General features: G+C 42.0%; 1 protein-coding gene across 4 annotated transcripts in view; it reads left to right on the top strand.

The window, feature by feature from the left end:
- LRIG3 (leucine rich repeats and immunoglobulin like domains 3) overlaps positions 1 to 17396 on the top strand; it is a 45436-nt gene extending 28040 nt beyond the window's left edge. For 3 of the 4 annotated variants that reach the window (XM_070619645.1, XM_070619643.1, XM_008526275.2), the window contains 14 exons: positions 161 to 304; positions 624 to 767; positions 1170 to 1313; positions 2256 to 2336; positions 3193 to 3264; positions 5761 to 5832; positions 6335 to 6498; positions 8445 to 8765; positions 9916 to 10197; positions 11413 to 11865; positions 12643 to 12801; positions 14438 to 14581; positions 14675 to 14950; positions 16135 to 17396. In XM_070619645.1, coding sequence (XP_070475746.1) covers positions 161 to 304; positions 624 to 767; positions 1170 to 1313; positions 2256 to 2336; positions 3193 to 3264; positions 5761 to 5832; positions 6335 to 6498; positions 8445 to 8765; positions 9916 to 10197; positions 11413 to 11865; positions 12643 to 12801; positions 14438 to 14581; positions 14675 to 14950; positions 16135 to 16379 — 2701 coding nt within the window. In that variant the 3' untranslated portion in view covers positions 16380 to 17396. The remainder of the gene's footprint in view (positions 1 to 160; positions 305 to 623; positions 768 to 1169; positions 1314 to 2255; positions 2337 to 3192; positions 3265 to 5760; positions 5833 to 6334; positions 6499 to 8444; positions 8766 to 9915; positions 10198 to 11412; positions 11866 to 12642; positions 12802 to 14437; positions 14582 to 14674; positions 14951 to 16134) is intronic. The other variant, XM_070619644.1, reaches the window with a different exon arrangement.
- Positions 17397 to 17851: the final 455 nt, after the last annotated feature.

Genomic DNA, 17851 nt, shown 5'->3' with positions numbered 1-17851 from the left:
ATAAATCGAAATGCTTCTCAGTAAAAAAGTTTAGAAATTCAAAACATTCTGTGTAATTTAACACTGGCTGGTTTAACTATATTATAGTAATGTCACATTTTATTACCACCTCCAGAATTTGTCATATAAGCTGACCGTTTAACTGTAATTTTCAATGCAGGGAGCTGAACCGAAACAAGATTAAAAATATAGATGGACTCACGTTCCAAGGGCTTGGTGCTCTGAAGTCTCTGAAAATGCAAAGAAATGGAGTGACAAAGCTGATGGATGGTGCTTTTTGGGGGCTGAGCAACATGGAAATCTTGTAAGTTGGGTTCTCCCAGTTCCTGCTCAGGTCGTATGATCGTAGATGGCTCAGTGAACATTCAATAGCTTTTATTTGAAATTCTATGTTAAAATAGCATCATTTACCATCTTATTTATAATTTAATATTTAGTTTTATTTCATTATTTAATGTGACTGAGAATTTATAAGCACCTGGTATTTTTTTGCTGATGTCTTTCTGTAACAAAAGCTAAGCAGTCACAATGGGAACATGGAGTAGGTTGTAATCAGGTGTCCCCTTTGAAGAGAAGGGATAGTGAACTTTTGATCCTGCTTTTATTTCTTATGGTAAATGTAGGCAGCTGGACCATAACAACCTGACGGAGGTTACCAAGGGCTGGCTTTACGGCCTGCTGATGCTGCAGGAGCTTCATCTCAGCCAAAATGCCATCAGCAGGATCAGCCCCGATGCCTGGGAGTTCTGCCAGAAACTCAGTGAGCTGTGAGTTGCCTTTCTTCTCTTCAGGTTTGAGAGCTGCGATCATGCCAGAGCATGAGCTTCTTGCCACTGATCTGTGAAATTTTCATAACAAAGTTTCCAAGGTGACAGCTCTTTTCACATGCAACCCAGTCATATTTTTATTGTGATAAGTTGAAGCCAGCTCTGCTGTTTCAGGTCTGTGGCACATGGGCTAAAGCAATGACGGTTATTTTCAAAGAAAGAGAATGTTTTTTATTTAATTACCAGGATTAGTAATGTTTACCTGTGTGTTATTAAGAAGGCAGTCTTAAAATAAGGATTATTGTGGTTTACATATATTATCTGTTTTTTGGAAAACAAACTAGTATGTTGCACTGTAAAATAAAAGCTGTTATTTGTTTTTTGTTCCTTTTTTCTTTACAGGGACCTAACTTTCAATCACTTGTCGAGGTTGGATGATTCTAGCTTCCTGGGCCTGAGCTTACTAAATACACTGCACATCGGAAACAACAAAGTGAGCTACATCGCTGATTGTGCCTTCCGGGGCCTTTCCAGTTTAAAGACTTTGTAAGTTACACATTTTTCTCCCCATCCATGAACCTAATTGGTTCCTAAATGTGCCCACTTTTCTCCCAGCAGATTTCCTTTGTTGTGAAGGAAATGTGTGCAGCCTCAGAAGTAGTGTCTTAATCTTTCCCAGATCAGTTTGATTAAAATCCGTCCATTTCATCCATATGTGTTTCTTAAAGGGATTACAAAGGACAGTGATCAGATTGTTTGGGTGATTACAGTTGGCCTTCTCAGGATCTCCAGGAAGTTGGTAACTGCTCAAGAGGGAAGCAGTTTCAAATCCACTAATTTTTCTTTCTAAAATGCAGATTAAAAATTACCCCAAGTGAAATGATATACAAAGGGCAGCAGAGGAAGATGGCCGTTGATCGTACTGGTTATATCCAGACTTGATCTCTGTCCTGAGAAAGAAGAGGGAATTGGATTAATTGACCTTGGAGAAATCTCTCCAATGTTCGTTTTAATATTGTGCAGTGGGCCCTTGATTTCTGCACTGTCAGAAACTTTTGCTCCGTTCCCTATTTGAAGCATTACATAATTGAAGGACATGCTGTATGCTTTGGCCAACTCCTGCTTGTGTGGTTGGAGCAGTGGTTTTAAAGTTTAACGTACTTTTCAGACTATTCAAGTCTTTCAGAATTTAGTCATGTTGATAGAGGAATTAATAGGGCCAGAGTCAACTGTCCTGATTTGGGGTAAAACCTTGAAATGTTATGGGGGGAGGAGGGCAAGGGTGTAAGAGGTATGTTGGAGAGAGAAAGAGTTTTCTATTCTTTTGAAAGGGGTGGAGACGATGTGGGGAATTAGGAGGAATTTATTACAAATTATATGCCACCTGGGTGGTGATCTTAGACTTCTGAGCGTATCTCTAAAGAGAAGGCTTGTGTCTTGTGTTCGGTACCTGGTACTAGTTTCAGTAACATTCCTCTTCTTAATTAGGGACCTGAAGAACAATGAAATCTCCTGGACTATTGAAGACATGAACGGTGCTTTCTCTGGGCTCGACAAACTGAGGCGGCTGTGAGTATGGCCTCACTCCCTGACCTAAACGTTTTGTTTTGTCATTGGAGTCAGTCCCACAAGTTGATGTCTTGAAGAGTTTAGAAATAGGTGCTTAATCTGGGTGCTACCCTTTGTCATTTCCCCAAATGAGAGCTGTTGTCTAGGAGGATGGCTTTTCTCCCTGGGGTACAGTGGTTTTCTGCAACACTTTGGTTAGGTTAAGCTTATTTTAATAGCGAGAGAATTTTAAATTGTTCTGAGTGCTTAGACTGTTGGGATTATCATTTTGTAAAGTTAGTGTACCTACTAAGTTCAACATTCTGAAACTTTCGATGTTGCCTTCTGCTCAGAGGAATTATTAAATGAGGTGATCCAGTGTCCGCTGATAATACTGCAGTAGGGTTCAAGCAATATAAGGTAAAAATATGCTTATATTAGCCATAAAATGGCCTCGTAGATGACTGGATTCTGGTCTTCCAATTGACTTACACATGGCCCTAAACTCCTGTGGAGGGGAGGGAGGGCAAGGAGAGAGTCTCCACCATGATCTGCCTGTTTCTTAGAGTTCTGAGACAGCTTTCTTGGAATAAAGTTTCTTCCTCCCCCTAAAAAGACTGAAGATCAGTGCCTTAGTTTAGCCATCAGAGGAATTTATCGAATACCTATTTTTGCTGTGTTCTCTGTTGAATGCTTTGAAAACCATGCTGCACTGTATGACTGAAATGGACGGCATGGGTATGTTTTTACAGGATGTATCGTTTAATTGAAGGAAATAAAATGATTCACAAAGGATTTAAAAAGCAGTGCTTTTCATGAGAATTCCACCTCAGGATGGCTTTTTAACTGTTCCAATGTAATTTTCTTTTTTTTCTAGAATCCTCCAGGGAAACCGGATTCGATCTATTACCAAAAAAGCCTTCACTGGTTTGGATGCATTGGAACATCTGTGAGTAGCTGAATTTAGTCACCCTAAACGTTATTAGAGATTGTTATCGACTCGTGTGATAAAAGATAAACTAGAATGTAGTTTTATTGGTATCCTCTCAGTACCATAAATTATATTTACACGTCTACCTGTCCTCTACCTACTTAGCTCCCTACCTACCTACCTACCCATCCATCCATCTATCCATCTACCTACCTATCCATCCATCTATCCATCCATCCATCTATCCACATCTGTATGGAAGGATGCAGCTACATATTTTCCTTTGCATTTAAGGACATCGCTACCTTGCATTATTGGGTTTTCCTTAGTTATTTTTCTCAAGTAGTGATATATTGAGAAAGAACCCTGTCAGTTACTGTGCATCTACCACATGTCAGGCATTATGCCAGGTATTTATATGTATTGTCTCATTTAATCCTCATGAGAAAACTATTCAACAGCTATTATTACCTTTATTTTAAGTTAAGAAGTGGTCGTTCTGAGGGTTCGTTGATTCCATTGGACACTTAAGGAGACTTAGATTTTAAAGATCAAAAAAAGGCAATTCCCACAGTCCTTGACTGTGACATTAGGAGGGTACTAACACTACCTGGAGAACTGTTGTTCGTTCTTTGTTGCTGTTGTTTATAAAACAGGCAACCAACCTCACCCCTTTGTTCTTCTTCTTGTTCTCTTTGCTGATAACCCATTGGTTAGCAACTGGCCGGATCAGCCTGAAGCCAGGGCTGCCTCTGCTTTCACAGTGTCCCTGCTTCACGCGAGCTCAGGTCTCACAGGCCCTACCTGCTCCCCTCGGTAACTCTGGCACACATTTTTGAAATGACATTTAGGGGCTCAAATATTTTCAGCCCCTAGCAGAGCAAGCTAGCCGCCCTCGGTAGGAGTCAGTCCTGCATGAGCACCGAGCCAGCCAGCTGCTCAGAACCCTGGGCATGTGTGTTACACTTGTACAGTGAAGGTGCAGAGTGATGTAAAACATAGGCCCTCTGTATTAAGGCACGCTTGCAGCCAGAGATTTTAATATCCATTAACTTGGATGAAAGAAGGTCTCATGTAAAATACGTATTTGGTTTGTACCCTGGCCTGAGCTGTTGTCTCCTGAGCTGTGGCTCCCTTGTGTCGTGTTCTGCCGTGCCTGTCAGTGTGAGGGAGGCTGGGATTGTAGACATACGGACAGTGCGCCGTTCAGGTGCTGGGGAGATGACTCTGCAAAGCGGCAACTGGCAGGGCGGACCTGTATTGCTGGACTTTCTGAAACAAATTATTTTCAAAGGGAAACGAGCCAAAAGGGTTTGTCATCTGACCCATTCCATTTCTGGGAAAGTGGAATTAGTGTATCAGTGGAGAATTAACCTCTGCTTCAATTTTCTAAACCTTCTCGACTCTGGCAGCCTCTTTCCCTGCCCACGTTTGGTACCTCATTCTGTCTTCTGCTACTTGTCTCACTCAAAATCCCTTTCTGTGCTCTGACCCCGGTAAGGAAGAGCAGAGCAGGAATCATGTGGAGAGTCCTTTCATTCACACTGCTTGTAACTCCTAGTTAAAAATAAAATTGGCCCAGAGTATTCTCTCATTTTATAAATGTCCTGCCTGAAGTGTTTGTTTGTTTTAACAAGTACATCTTGTCTGAACACCTTACTGCCTCTCCTGTGTGTGGCAGAATAGAGTAGTGACTGAGGGCATGTTTTTTGGTTTTCTTTTTTTTTTTTTTGAGGAAGATTAGCCTTGAGCTAATATCTGCTGCCCATCCTCCTCTTTTTGCTGAGGAAGACTGGCCCTGAGCTAACATCCATGCCCATCTTCCTCTACTTTATATGTGGGACGCCTGCCACAGCATGGCTTGACAAGTGGTGCCATGTCTGCACCCGGGATCCGAACTGGCGAACCCCAGGCCGGCCACCAAAGTGGAATGTGCTAACTTAACCGCCACGCCATTGGGCTGGCCCCATGAGTTTTGAAATTGAAAGTAATTGAGTTCAAATCTTAGTTGCTCCTTTCATGTCAAGCAAGGTAGTAATACCATCTTCTTTTGGGTTGCTGTGAGGACTAAATTTAATAATATGTATGTAAATATGAATCACTTAGCATAGTGCATATCATAAAAGGTATTTATACATGATGGTTTTTTAAAAGCATAATTACGAGGAATTTTATTTGCATATTTAGAAGTTAGTAATGGTTACTATTTTGAATAATGAGAAATACAATAAAATAATACAGCAGAACACCTTAGGCCCTTATGCATCAAATAACCTGTCCATGGTGATGAGAAGGGAATCCATCTCACTGTAGCAGAGCCAGCCTCGGGTACAGATATCCTTGTTCTTCAGTCAATCCAGGCTTCCTTATGGGTTCTTGCAGAGTCACACCATTTGTGTGTTTCAGCACATGGAGTATTTGGTGAATGGGTTTGGCAGTGTGGGCCCAGGCTTTGCCTGAAGGCACGCAATGACCATAATTTGCTCTAATGTATTTGATTTGGTTGTTTTTCAGAGACCTGAGTGACAATGCAATCATGTCATTACAAGGCAATGCATTTTCACAAATGAAGAAACTTCAACAATTGTAAGCTCTTTTTTTCCTTCCAAGAGTTTGAAATAAAGCATGGAGGGGGAAACCATCATGGGGTGTGTCATCCTAGATTATCTACGACAAGGGTCTAACATATTCTTAACATTACTTAATCTTTATGCCAGAAAGCAAAAGGAGTTGGTTATTTGCTCTCTTTGCTGAAAAGAGGAGTTCCTTTTTCTTTCTGTTATGAATTTGCAATTTGAATTTGTGGGACCTAGTATAGCGCGGTGCCTAATCCTAGCGACGCGTTTTCAGTAGACAGGTATTTTTGCTATGTCAGCACTTCCAGCTCAGTAGGTCGGTAAGAACCACAGCAACAAGCCGTGCGAGTTGCATTTCTTGCATTTTAAGATGGACTCTAGCGTATTTATTACATGGGATGTATGTATTTGGTTTCCACATTCATTGCTTTGTTAATATTTACTTGACTTTAGTTTACTTGTAGAAATCTGCATTTCATACAAAACAAATTGAATGTAATTACTCTCCCCAGGCATTTAAATACATCAAGCCTTTTGTGCGACTGCCAACTAAAATGGCTCCCACAGTGGGTGGCGGAAAACAACTTTCAGAGCTTTGTGAGTGCCAGTTGTGCCCATCCTCAGCTGCTGAAGGGAAGGAGTATTTTTGCCGTTAGCCCAGATGGCTTTGTGTGTGGTAAGTATAACTATTGCCTTTGCCTTTTATTAAGGCCTCTTTTTTTTTTTTCTCCCATTTGTACAAATAATGGTTTTGAATAAATTTATATTCTCTTAATAAAGCTTTTATTTCTGCAGAGGTAGATGAAAATGGATCTGTAGTTGGCTGACTGTTTTAATTTTACAGATGAGAAAGAGAGTTTTCTAAGAGTTTTTCGTCTTTGTTCTGGCATCAGGGTGGTTTGCTGGAAAGAGAATGATTTTGGGTCTTGGGAGGATTGAAGGACAGTCCAGCCCTTCTACTTAAATCCCTGAAATCTCCGCCTCTGCTCCTGTGAAATGGGAGCTCTGCTCTCCACTCTTCCCAGCTCCGAAGGTTGTTGAGAGACTCATGTGAGCTCAGTGAAGAGACCTCACAAAGCCCTGTGCACATGCTGTTTATGTGGAGTAGAAAGAGACAATTACTAGCCGGTGATTTATAGGCTGCTAAAAATTTTACTATGGGTGGGTAAAGCATTACAAGTAATAAAGAGTTTGAGTTTATTATAAATATATATAAGGTCCATCATCTTAGCATCCAAGCCTCTCAGCATTTCAGACCTGCTCACCCAGCCTGCACCCAGCTGGTGAACAGACATGGACTGAACCCCAGCGCTCACCTCCCGGTGCAGCCTCCTGTCTCGTACATACCCTGCTGCTTCCTGGTCACTGCCGTGGAGACGGCTGTACAAACAAATGTGCATCTAGGACGTGAAATCAAAATATGCTTGAATTTAAGCATATGTGTTAAAATATTACAGAACCTAATTTTACATTGGCCTTTAAAAAATTTGTTTGTCTGTTTTGCCTACAATTGGTAAGTACAAGAAAAATATATTTTTTTAGATTGCAGTATTAAACAGTGCCAACGGTTTCTGGAAACAAAACATCTGGTGTAGCTTTTGGATCTAAATAAGCTTTTGGCATCCATCTATAAGGGCCTGAGCTGTGTCTTTCCCAGGGTCCTTCTTTTAGTTTTCTGGTCCCAAAATATGAACTCTATAACTTTGAGACATTTGTATAGTACCTATAGACTTTTCAGTCCCTCCGTTGTGAATCTGAACGTCGATTTACCAGGTGAGAATTTTAGAATAATCGTACAGAAGCAGCAGCTGTGTTGCTGGTAACATGCAGGCTTGGCGTCGCAGTTATCAGAGCATCCGCCACGCCCGTTCACACACACGTCACTTTTTCAGAGCACCCAAGTGGTACACTGCTGTAGATCTGCGATGTTTCCTTCTGGTTTTAGATCATCTCTGAGAAACTGAAGTTCAAAAAGGTAACTTTTCCAAAAAGTAACAGAGAACCAAAAATAACTGTTTGGAATGAAAGAGTTGCTAAGCTCTAATTACACTGCAGCTCTGACAGTGCAGCCCAGCGGCCTGATTGATTGTCCGCTCTGAATTCCGGGCTGAAGCCAGGGGCTCACTGTGAGTTTCGGAGATGGTTTTTCTTTCACTACAGGGTTATTTTTTTTGCTCTACCTAAAAATTACTGCTCTTTAATATGGCTTCTGCTTTTGGGAAATGGGGGTGTTCATTGCTGTCCTAATGATAATTGATTATCATTACTGATGTTTCTTTCTTAATTTTGCTGCTCCTTATTTGTGGAAATTTCTGGTTTCTCATGTATTTATATAAAAAAAAGCACAAGGGGTCTGGAATAAACTATATTCCAAAACAATAGTCCCCTCTCAGGTAACGATTGATAAGTAGGTCTCAGTCTATTTGAAATGAATGGATTACTTTATAAACACTCTCTGGGGCCATCATCTCAATGTTGGGACCGTGGGCCCATCTGTGAAACATACCCAAGGGTAAACCCTGAGCCGCTGTTTGTTTGGAGTTTCTTGGTGTTCAAATCTGGGCAGCATTTGGACTTTCAAGACTTCAAGTCGTTTTCTTTCCTCCTCTCCATTTTGAACAGATGATTTTCCTAAACCCCAGATCACGGTTCAGCCAGAAACACAGTCGGCAATAAAAGGTTCCAACTTGAGTTTTATCTGCTCGGCTGCCAGCAGCAGTGACTCCCCGATGACGTTTGCTTGGAAAAAAGACAATGAGCTCCTGCATGATGCTGAAATGGAGAACTACGCACACCTCCGGGCCCAAGGCGGCGAGGTGATGGAGTACACCACCATTCTGCGGCTACGCAACGTGGAATTCACCAGTGAAGGGAAATACCAGTGTGTCATCTCCAATCACTTCGGTTCGTCCTACTCTGTCAAAGCCAAGCTTACAGTAAATAGTACGTGGTCTGACTTCTCCTTTTGCATTTAAAGACACCTTTAGGAAACAGAAGGCTGGTTTCCTCTCTTCCTCTTCCTCCTCACCCCGTCCTCTGCTCTCATCATTCTCTACCTAACCTTTCCTTTCCCTACCTCACACTCCACAAAATGAAGATTCTTGGTTGTTTGTGTCTAAGCAAGCAGTTACTGTGTTGAAGACACCATCGATAGTGTGGTGCGTAACCAGAGATGAACCAGATATTTTCAGCTCTGGGAGTTCACACTGTACTGGTCTGATGTGGGAAGCCATGAAGTATGGTGTCAAAAGCACACCGCCTCCATGCAGACATCTGGGTTTGAATTCTGCCACTCCACTCAAGGCTCTGTGACTCTCAGCAAGTTACTTAACCTCTCTGTGCCTCCATTTCCACAACATTCAGTTAGGATTAGGAATAGTAGCACCTACCGTATAAAAGTACGATAATAATTAAGTAAAATAAATTGTGTAAAGGACTTAGCAGAATTCAGGCATTCGCCTGGCATATAGTAAGTGCTCAGTAAATGCATTAAGTGTTAGCTACTGTTAATAAAAGTATGTCATCGTTTGCTTTGTGTGGCAGGTAGGCCACACAGTAGGATCCTTGCCACTTTATCGCTTAATCATTTGTGTCTTCCATGGTGGAGGATTTTGTATGTGATTCGTTGGTGCATTCATTCAGCAAATGATGCTGAGGCCTGACACTGAGAACAATTTTGAATTTAAAATTGTAGGACAGCACCCATATCTAAAGTCACAGAATGATAGAGCCAGGAGGGACTTTAAAACAGAAAAGATGGAGTGAATGGTCAAGGTGCAAAGAGATGAATTGATTTGCCCAGGGTCTAAGAGATAATTATCGAGGAAGCTAAAAAGTGGCTGGAAAATAGCAGAGAGCCCATCAGTCTGCAGATCCGGTGACCTGGGTTTCATCCCGACTCCATCGTTTCTGGACCTGGGTAACCTTGAGGGAGTCACTTGATCTCTCCATCTCAACGTGAGATTCCTTGTCTTGGGATCGGAAATGACCCCTGCCTTACCTGTGTCGGCGACATTTGTAAGTATCAAAAAGAGGAATGAAAATGAACCTCCGAAACTCCATAGCTGACACCCACATTGTTTTCGGATTTCAGTGCTGCCTTCGTTCACCAAGACCCCCATGGACCTTACCATCCGTGCGGGGGCCATGGCACGCTTGGAGTGCGCTGCCCTGGGACACCCAGCCCCACAGATAGCCTGGCAGAAGGACGGGGGCACAGACTTCCCTGCGGCTCGCGAGAGACGCATGCACGTTATGCCTGAGGATGACGTGTTCTTCATCGTGGATGTGAAGATAGAGGACATCGGGGTGTATAGCTGCACAGCTCAAAATAGCGCGGGAAGCATTTCTGCAAATGCAACCCTGACTGTCCTGGGTACGTGGATAATTTCAGATTCGGTGATCTAAATCTGTCTTAAAGATCCTAGCTCACCCGAGAACCCTAAGTTTCACACCCTGTGATGGGGAGAGATGATTCGTAGGACACTGCCGTTTCCTGGAGAAAACAAATGGCTTCTCAGAAGCTTTGAGTCGGGAGGGCATTACGTCTTCCTGTGTCCAGTCAGATGACTCTGCTCTGCCCCATCGGCAGAGAGGGGAGGTGATGCTCTGAGGGTTCCCTTTGCGGGAATCACTGTCCTCTGTGTTTCCCCTTGTGCAGTCTCTACCCCATAGTCCTGACACTATAAAGAATATGGAAGAAAATAAGCATATGAACAAAGCAGGAGGGAGCTGCTCTCTTTTTATGTCTACCATGCCACTCTGAAAATCAGAGTTCGTCTTTTATCTTTTACCTAAACAGATGCTTTTAAAAAACATGAACGTGTTAATCAGACATGTATCTTTGAAAGAGTTAATCAGAGTAACCTATGAATACCAAATAATAAAAGTGAATTATTTTCAGGGTTTTAATATAGGCCTGGTCATCTAACACTAGAAAGTTTCCCCTTGAAAATTTAGACGTTCTGATTTTTTTTCATCCATCAACCCACCTTTGTGCTTGAAATTATTTTTGTGCATTTTCTATTTCTAAAAATTGAAATGTTTTGCTTTGCCATCCTTCCTCCATACCCCCAGCCTTGTCAAGAGTGAGGGAGACTGAGATAAAAAATAGTAAATATTATCCTTAAGGGGCACTATAAGTAAATGACAGCCAGGTAATGAAATGAAATCCCAAATGTTGAGTACCTGTTTAGGCTCTTAAAGAAGCCTGTGCATAAATTGTGGGAGAATACAATTTTAAGTTCCAGTTTGAATAAGGTCAGGGGCTAGATTTGGTGATATGCAAAACCTAATTTCATTTAGGAGATTAAAAATGTAATTTGTCGTGGGCCGGCCTGCTGGCACAGCAGTTAAGTTCGCACGTTCCACTTCGGCGGCCTGGGGTTCACTGGTTCGAATCCCAGCTGTGGACATGGCACTGCTTGGTAAGCCATGCTGTGTCGGGCATCCCACATATCAAGTAGAGCAAGATGGGCATGGATGTTAGTTCAGGGCCAGTCTTCCTCAGCAAAAAGAGGAGGATTGGCAGCAGATGTTAGCTCAGGGCTAATCTTCTCAAAAAAAGACAAAATGTAACTTGTCGTTTCAGAAACACCTTCGTTTTTGCGGCCCCTCCTAGACCGCACCGTAACCAAGGGAGAAACGGCTGTCCTGCAGTGCATCGCGGGGGGTAGCCCTCCTCCCAGACTGAACTGGACCAAGGATGACAGCCCTTTGGTGGTCACTGAAAGGCACTTTTTTGCAGCAGGCAATCAGCTGCTGATCATTGTGGACTCTGATGTCAGTGATGCTGGGAAATACACGTGTGAAATGTCTAATACGCTCGGCACCGAGAGAGGCAGCGTGCGCCTCAGTGTGATCCCCACCCCCACCTGCGACTCCCCTCCGATGACCGCCTCGGCGTTAGATGATGACGGATGGGCCACTGTGGGCGTGGTGATCATAGCGGTGGTTTGCTGTGTGGTGGGCACCTCGCTTGTGTGGGTGGTCATCATCTACCACACTAGGCGGAGGAACGAGGATTGCAGCATTACCAACACAGGTGTGTCAACAGAAGCTTGGCACGAGTGCGCTAGTCGTGTGTTTGTGGTCTCGTGGTAATTTTCTTCTAGAATGTGTGTCTCACAGTCTGAGGCCATGTCAGAAGCGTGACTCATTTGTTTCAAGCTGCAGAAATATGGTTAGCTAAAAATAACAGCCCAGCCCAGAATAAAGCTAACGTTTAAAAGTTAATACTTTTTGTTAAAACCTCATGAGAGTATCCTGTTGGCTGTAAGATATAGTCCAAATCAGAGTAAAACACTCCTTCACAGGATGGTGATGGAGAGCCAGGAGCCATCCCTCAGGCATGAGATGCACCCTCTGCCATAGTTTTTGTTTTGTTGTGTGTGCATAGATGTGTGCAGGCATGTAGAGAGGATGCTAGTATTAGTGGGAGAGGGGCTATGGCTTGACTAATATGTGCAAACACCTATATCGATGAATGATGCTAAGTCGGCACAGGGCCGAAATCAAGCTTAAGTCAAGAGCTTATATACTATGCCAGGAAAATTCCTAAGCCTTTATCTTTTTAAACATTTGTTATTTTTGAAATTCGGGAGGAGCATCTCACAGGCAATAAAATAGAAAACCAGCTCATGCTTCCCAGAGCAGCAGAGCCCTGGTTCACCTTACCTGCATCCTGCCCCATCAAGTTGGCTTTGCAGGAATGGATTTATTTGATTTATATGGAAACCAAAACAGTATATACCGTTCATCAGGGAAGCTGTGGGGCGTTGACGATCCTTCTTGTTAACAGAATGCTGTTGTTTGATTATAGATGAGACCAACTTGCCGGCAGATATCCCCAGTTATTTATCATCGCAGGGGACATTAGCTGACAGACAGGATGGGTACGTCTCCTCCGAAAGTGGAAGCCACCACCAGTTCGTCACTTCTTCAGGAGGCGGATTTTTCTTGCCACAACATGACAGTAATGGTAAGTGTTTAAAATGAAGATGGGTGTATTGTTTTGAAATAATCCGAGGGGAGGCTCAAATATAATATTAGTTTTCACAAGAAATTGATACACTGATATATAGGACCTGGCCCAAGATCAGTAGCCAAGCTGAAATTAAATAGTTTTTTGCACGTCTCTTAAATACTAGAAAAATCTTTGTTTCTGACACTAAAAGAAGACAAGTAGGTTAAGTAAAATTTAATTCCTCCATGCAATGTAGTATTTCCATTACCCTGTGAATGTTCTTTGTCCCTGAACAATCTCTACTTAAAGGACATTAACTGGTTTCATGCATAGTCTTAGAAGTCAAGTAATTTAAAACCATTCTATTAGAGAAATCTAATTCTGACTCTTGCTTTCAGAACTGTATGGTTTTAAGAATAGTAATAATAGAGGCGACACAATTCAGGAGCACAGGCCTGGTTCAAGAGCACTTCTGACACTCACTCCCTGCACATCCTCGGGCAATTGCAGTCCTTCCCTATTAGGTGTTGTAAAAAATAAAATGATAATGGAGAACTACCTGGTGTTTGGCACGCATTGCGGGCTCAACAGGTGGAAGCTATTGACGTTATTTTCAAACATGTTGCCATCTTTTCCCACAAGCATGTCTTGAGTGTCTGCTGTGTGGCAGACTCCACAGTTGGGCGGGAAGAATATTTGTTTTCTGTTTCACAGTTTCATCAGTGGTGAGACAAAAAATTTCAGCAAATGATTACAAAGTGCTTAGTAAGGCAGTGATGGGGGGTGTGGAGATAGAAGGGAAGATCTGAGCATAAAAGTGGGTCTTCCGGTTAGATTCATTAGGTTGCAAAGAGCAGAGAACCAGGCTCGTTCAGATGTAGCAGGGTTTACTGAAAAGACCTTTACAAAAGTCTAAAGGGACAGAGCAGGAGTATAATAGCGCCGTGTCGCCCGGATGCTGGGCTGGAGATGGTCAGCATTTGGAGCAGCTCTAGAGACTGCAGCACTCTAAGTCTCATTTGGGACCTTTCTTTCCCTCGGAGACCCCCCCCACCCCCTCGACTGCCCAATTTCTGCTTGCGAGGCACATGGCTCCTCATGGCATCTCTAACCCTTACAGTATCTCTTGTCTTTCACCTGCTGTGTCCACTGCTAACTGGCCTATCATTTCTCGGTTGTTCAGCTCGGATACTCACAATAGGACGTTTTTCTTTTGGCTGAGCTTCTCTATGAGCTGAGCATTAGGAGGTTTTTGGTTAAGTGCCAATCCCTGGTCCTGGTCATCTGTGACATTGTGGAGGAAGGGAGCAGTGCTGATGGCATCATGTGGTTTAAACCATGGCTGCTTTGTCTGTAGTATTTGCACACAGATCATTTTCTCTTGGAAACCAGTTTGGGCCGGCAGCCGGGTTCACACATCCAGTACAATGGTTATTCAAGTCTATTAGAGGTCTCGAATTTCTTCAATTACTAATCTATAGGCCTCAACAATTTTTTTTAAAACCCTAATATAAATTTCTGCAGTTTTTTCTTTTATGTGTTATTCTATCCAAAATTTTCATCTGTAAATATGGAAAATACCAAAAGTGGAGAGAACATGGAATGGTACTTGAATAAAATGGGCTCAGTGACTGAGGTGTCTGTTTTAAAGGGACATGCCATGTTGACAACAGCAGTGAAGCTGATGTGGAGGTTGCCACGGACCCGTTCCTGTGTCCCTTTCTGGGATCCTCGGGCCCTGTGTATTTGAAGGGGAGCGGACACGGCTCAGGTCCTTTTGAAGCCTATCCTACAGGTATGTGGCTCTCTTCTCTGAGTTCTGTTTCCTGGACAGACTCCTAGAAGCTCTAACTCTCTCTCTTTCTGATGCTGTCCCCAAATGTAAAAGGTTGTGGTGCTGACCTGAGAACAGCTTTAATGGACCACTATGAGCCCAGTTACATAAAGAAAAAGGAGTGCTACCCATGTCCTCATCCGTCAGAAGAGTCCTGCGAGCAGGGTGTCGGTGACGCAGGATGGCCTTTCCACGTGAGGAAGTTCGTCAGCTCCACCTGCTCTCAAGGTGAAGGACCCGGAGTGAGAAACGTGCGTCTGAACAAGTCCTCTGTAGATTTCAGTCCAGGTCCAGAGCCAGCATCACTTACTTCGAGTAATTCTTTCCTGGGTAAGTTTAGGAAATTATTAGATACTCAGGACTCGTATTCTGAGTTGCTTGTGGGAGAGCGATGAGAGCTTGGAATACCAAACTGGTAAAAAATGTTTTTTGTTCATTAGTTTTGAATGATGCTGTCATGACATCCTCTTAGTTTGTACACATGTTTCTAAAAGCAGAGTCAGACATGGGGGATTCTACTGGCTTATGGATTTAATCCATATAAGCCTCGGGAGCTTTCTGGGTACCCCTGTGTGTGGCATCACCCAGGAGAGTTTCGGGGTGACTTAGAAGCTCAGTCTGCGAGCTGTGTGGAAAAAGTGGTTTGGGGCTAGAACAGGCTTTGGGCTGGAGTTGTGTGCACTGTGTAATTGTGGTTTAGGATGTCTGGTGGCTCATAACTGAACCTGCCGTCAGAGGCTGGACGGTGTCCTACCTGGCCAGCGCTGCTCATTAGCCAGGCTGAACCTCGTTCGGAAAGGACACCGTCAGTGGAAGACACTCGCTGGCACTAAGATTCCTTCATGGGTTTTTTAGTCTAGCGCGTGAGGACAGTGGGGTGGAGATCCTTTAAGATATGAGAAAATGAACCACAACTGGTCTTGCTTTTATAAAAAAATAGAATTTTAAAATATTTTACTCAGCTTTTAAGAAATTTTATGTTTTGTCGTAGTATAATTACTGTTATTCCTTCTTGAAAAGTGGAAATACCTTTTATATAACTGAGGCAAGAATTTGAGTCAATTGAATATTTTGCTACTAAAGAAAGGGCAAGACATAAGGATATTTGGGCGGAAACTTTCTGTATTCCAGCACAAGTTACTCATACGTTACTATCCAAACGCCCTTCATGGAGCACTGAGGGATCTCAAATACTAAAGCCAGGATTTGGGAGAGCTTATATTGGGGGACGTCGTTGCTCAATGATTAATATTATTTTAGGTCATGAGAAGTGATAAAGAATGGAGCTTGTATTCACTAGGTAACAAATAAGAGGGGTGCAAATATCTTCAGCTCCTTTCTGTGAGTACTCTCTCCATAACACAGTTATACATATACCTGAGTACCGTAGTGTGCACTTGTAGAAAATGCTGATTCATGTTCATGGGGTAAGATGCTCCTTCGTTTGAAATGTGTTTGATTGGTTTACATGCCAGCAAAAGGACCCGTCTGCTCAAGGGGTTTCTTTCTTTCAGGAACATTTGGAAAGCCTCTGGGGAGACCTCACCTGGATGCCTTTTCAAGTGTTGGTCACCTATCGGATTGTCAGCCGAGAGCCTTTCACTTGAAAGCTCGTTCTTCCCTGGACTTGGACTCTGAGTCAGAGAAAGATGGGAAAGAAAGGACAGATTTTCAGCAAGAAAATCACACGTGTACCTATAAACAGACCTTAGAACACCACAGGACTCCAAATTTTCAGTCTTACGACTTAGACACATAGACTGAATGGGACCAAAGAGAGTTCTAACATGCTACCTCAAGTGGACTTATATTTAAAAGAGAGAATCCTATGTTTTTAAATGGAGTTATGAATTTTAAAAGGAGGAAATGTCTTATTTATACAGATGGACCAAAATTACAAAAAGTTATAAAAAATTTTATACTGGGAGTAACTTTCATATAAGAATACCTTTTTAAACTATTTTATAACTTTGTTTTATGCAAAAAAAAATCTTATGTAAATTAATAGTATAAATTCATGACTATTTTATGTATTTTTATAATGCCAGATTTCTTTTTATTGAAAACGAGTACTAAAGCATTTTAAATAATACCTGTCTTGTACCTTTTTTGAATAGAGATCACTTCATTTTATTTTGCACATTACATTTAATAAAATATGTCATTTTGACCCCAAGCCCCATCTATACAATAACAATTTTTATTGTTTTCAACACATTCTAGGTTCATTTCATATTATCACGTCTCAATTGATCAAAATTATACTCAGTGCATTAAAATATATGTAAAAACAGGAGCATTCCGCCTACCTCCCAGGGTTGTCGTAATGCAGATTCAAATCAGATAGTGTCTGAAAGCACATAGTAATCGAGAAGGAGCTACAGAGATTTAAGATACGTTAATTTATTTCTAACTCTACGAACAAAAAAAGATTTGTTGTTGTCGTCTGGTGTAATATGGTACAACTCCATTGCTTACGTCACTGCTCAAGCCATGTTCCCTTAATTACAATAACACCTCGTGGTCTCATGCATTGTGCTTTTTCCAAATCGTTTCCCTTTCACCACCCCTTTAATTATAACAAAAGTGTTTTATTGCCCATTTCTGTAGTTAGAATGGCTGCAGCAGAGGTGAATTTTCCTCCGTTCTTCAGGTGTAATGGGATGCTGATAGACTGTCCTTGATTTTCTGCCGATGAGCAGTTCTTTCAGAAAAGAAGCTTCTAAACTGTTCTGAAACATTCATTAAGAATTAAAATATTTTTCCAATTTGGTCATCATAGTTCTACTTCTTTAAAACTGAGTATCAAATCTGTTACTCAAACACAAAACTATTTAAAATATTTGCTTTAAATAGTATTTAGGTGAAAATGCCATTACATGGCTGACATACATACACAAAAATGAATATCATCATATTTTCAAAACTAAGTGACAGTGTGAAGTAATAAAATGAAGCAAACTTAAGCTTAATAATTCAGATGATGAAACTGGACTTTTTTCTTTAGTAAATCCTGTTCGCATGTGTACTTTAAAGAAAAACTCTCTTGCCCGAGATAAATTGGCATAAAAGGAGTTAAGACAGCACATTAAACTTTAAAATCTCCTAACCTGGTGAAGGTGGGAATTTATGCCATGATCAGGTCTTTGAACTAAATTCAAAGCAGCTCTTAGAGAATCAGACCCTTCTCAGAGGATTCAATATGCTGGGGGAAGGTTCCACTTCTTGAGT

The sequence above is a fragment of the Equus przewalskii genome, chromosome 5 (assembly GCF_037783145.1).
Source record: "Equus przewalskii isolate Varuska chromosome 5, EquPr2, whole genome shotgun sequence".
Classification (NCBI taxonomy): Eukaryota; Metazoa; Chordata; class Mammalia; order Perissodactyla; family Equidae; genus Equus; species Equus przewalskii.
The sequence above is the reverse complement of the archived record's forward strand: the minus strand, read 5'-3'. Positions and strand labels throughout refer to the sequence as shown.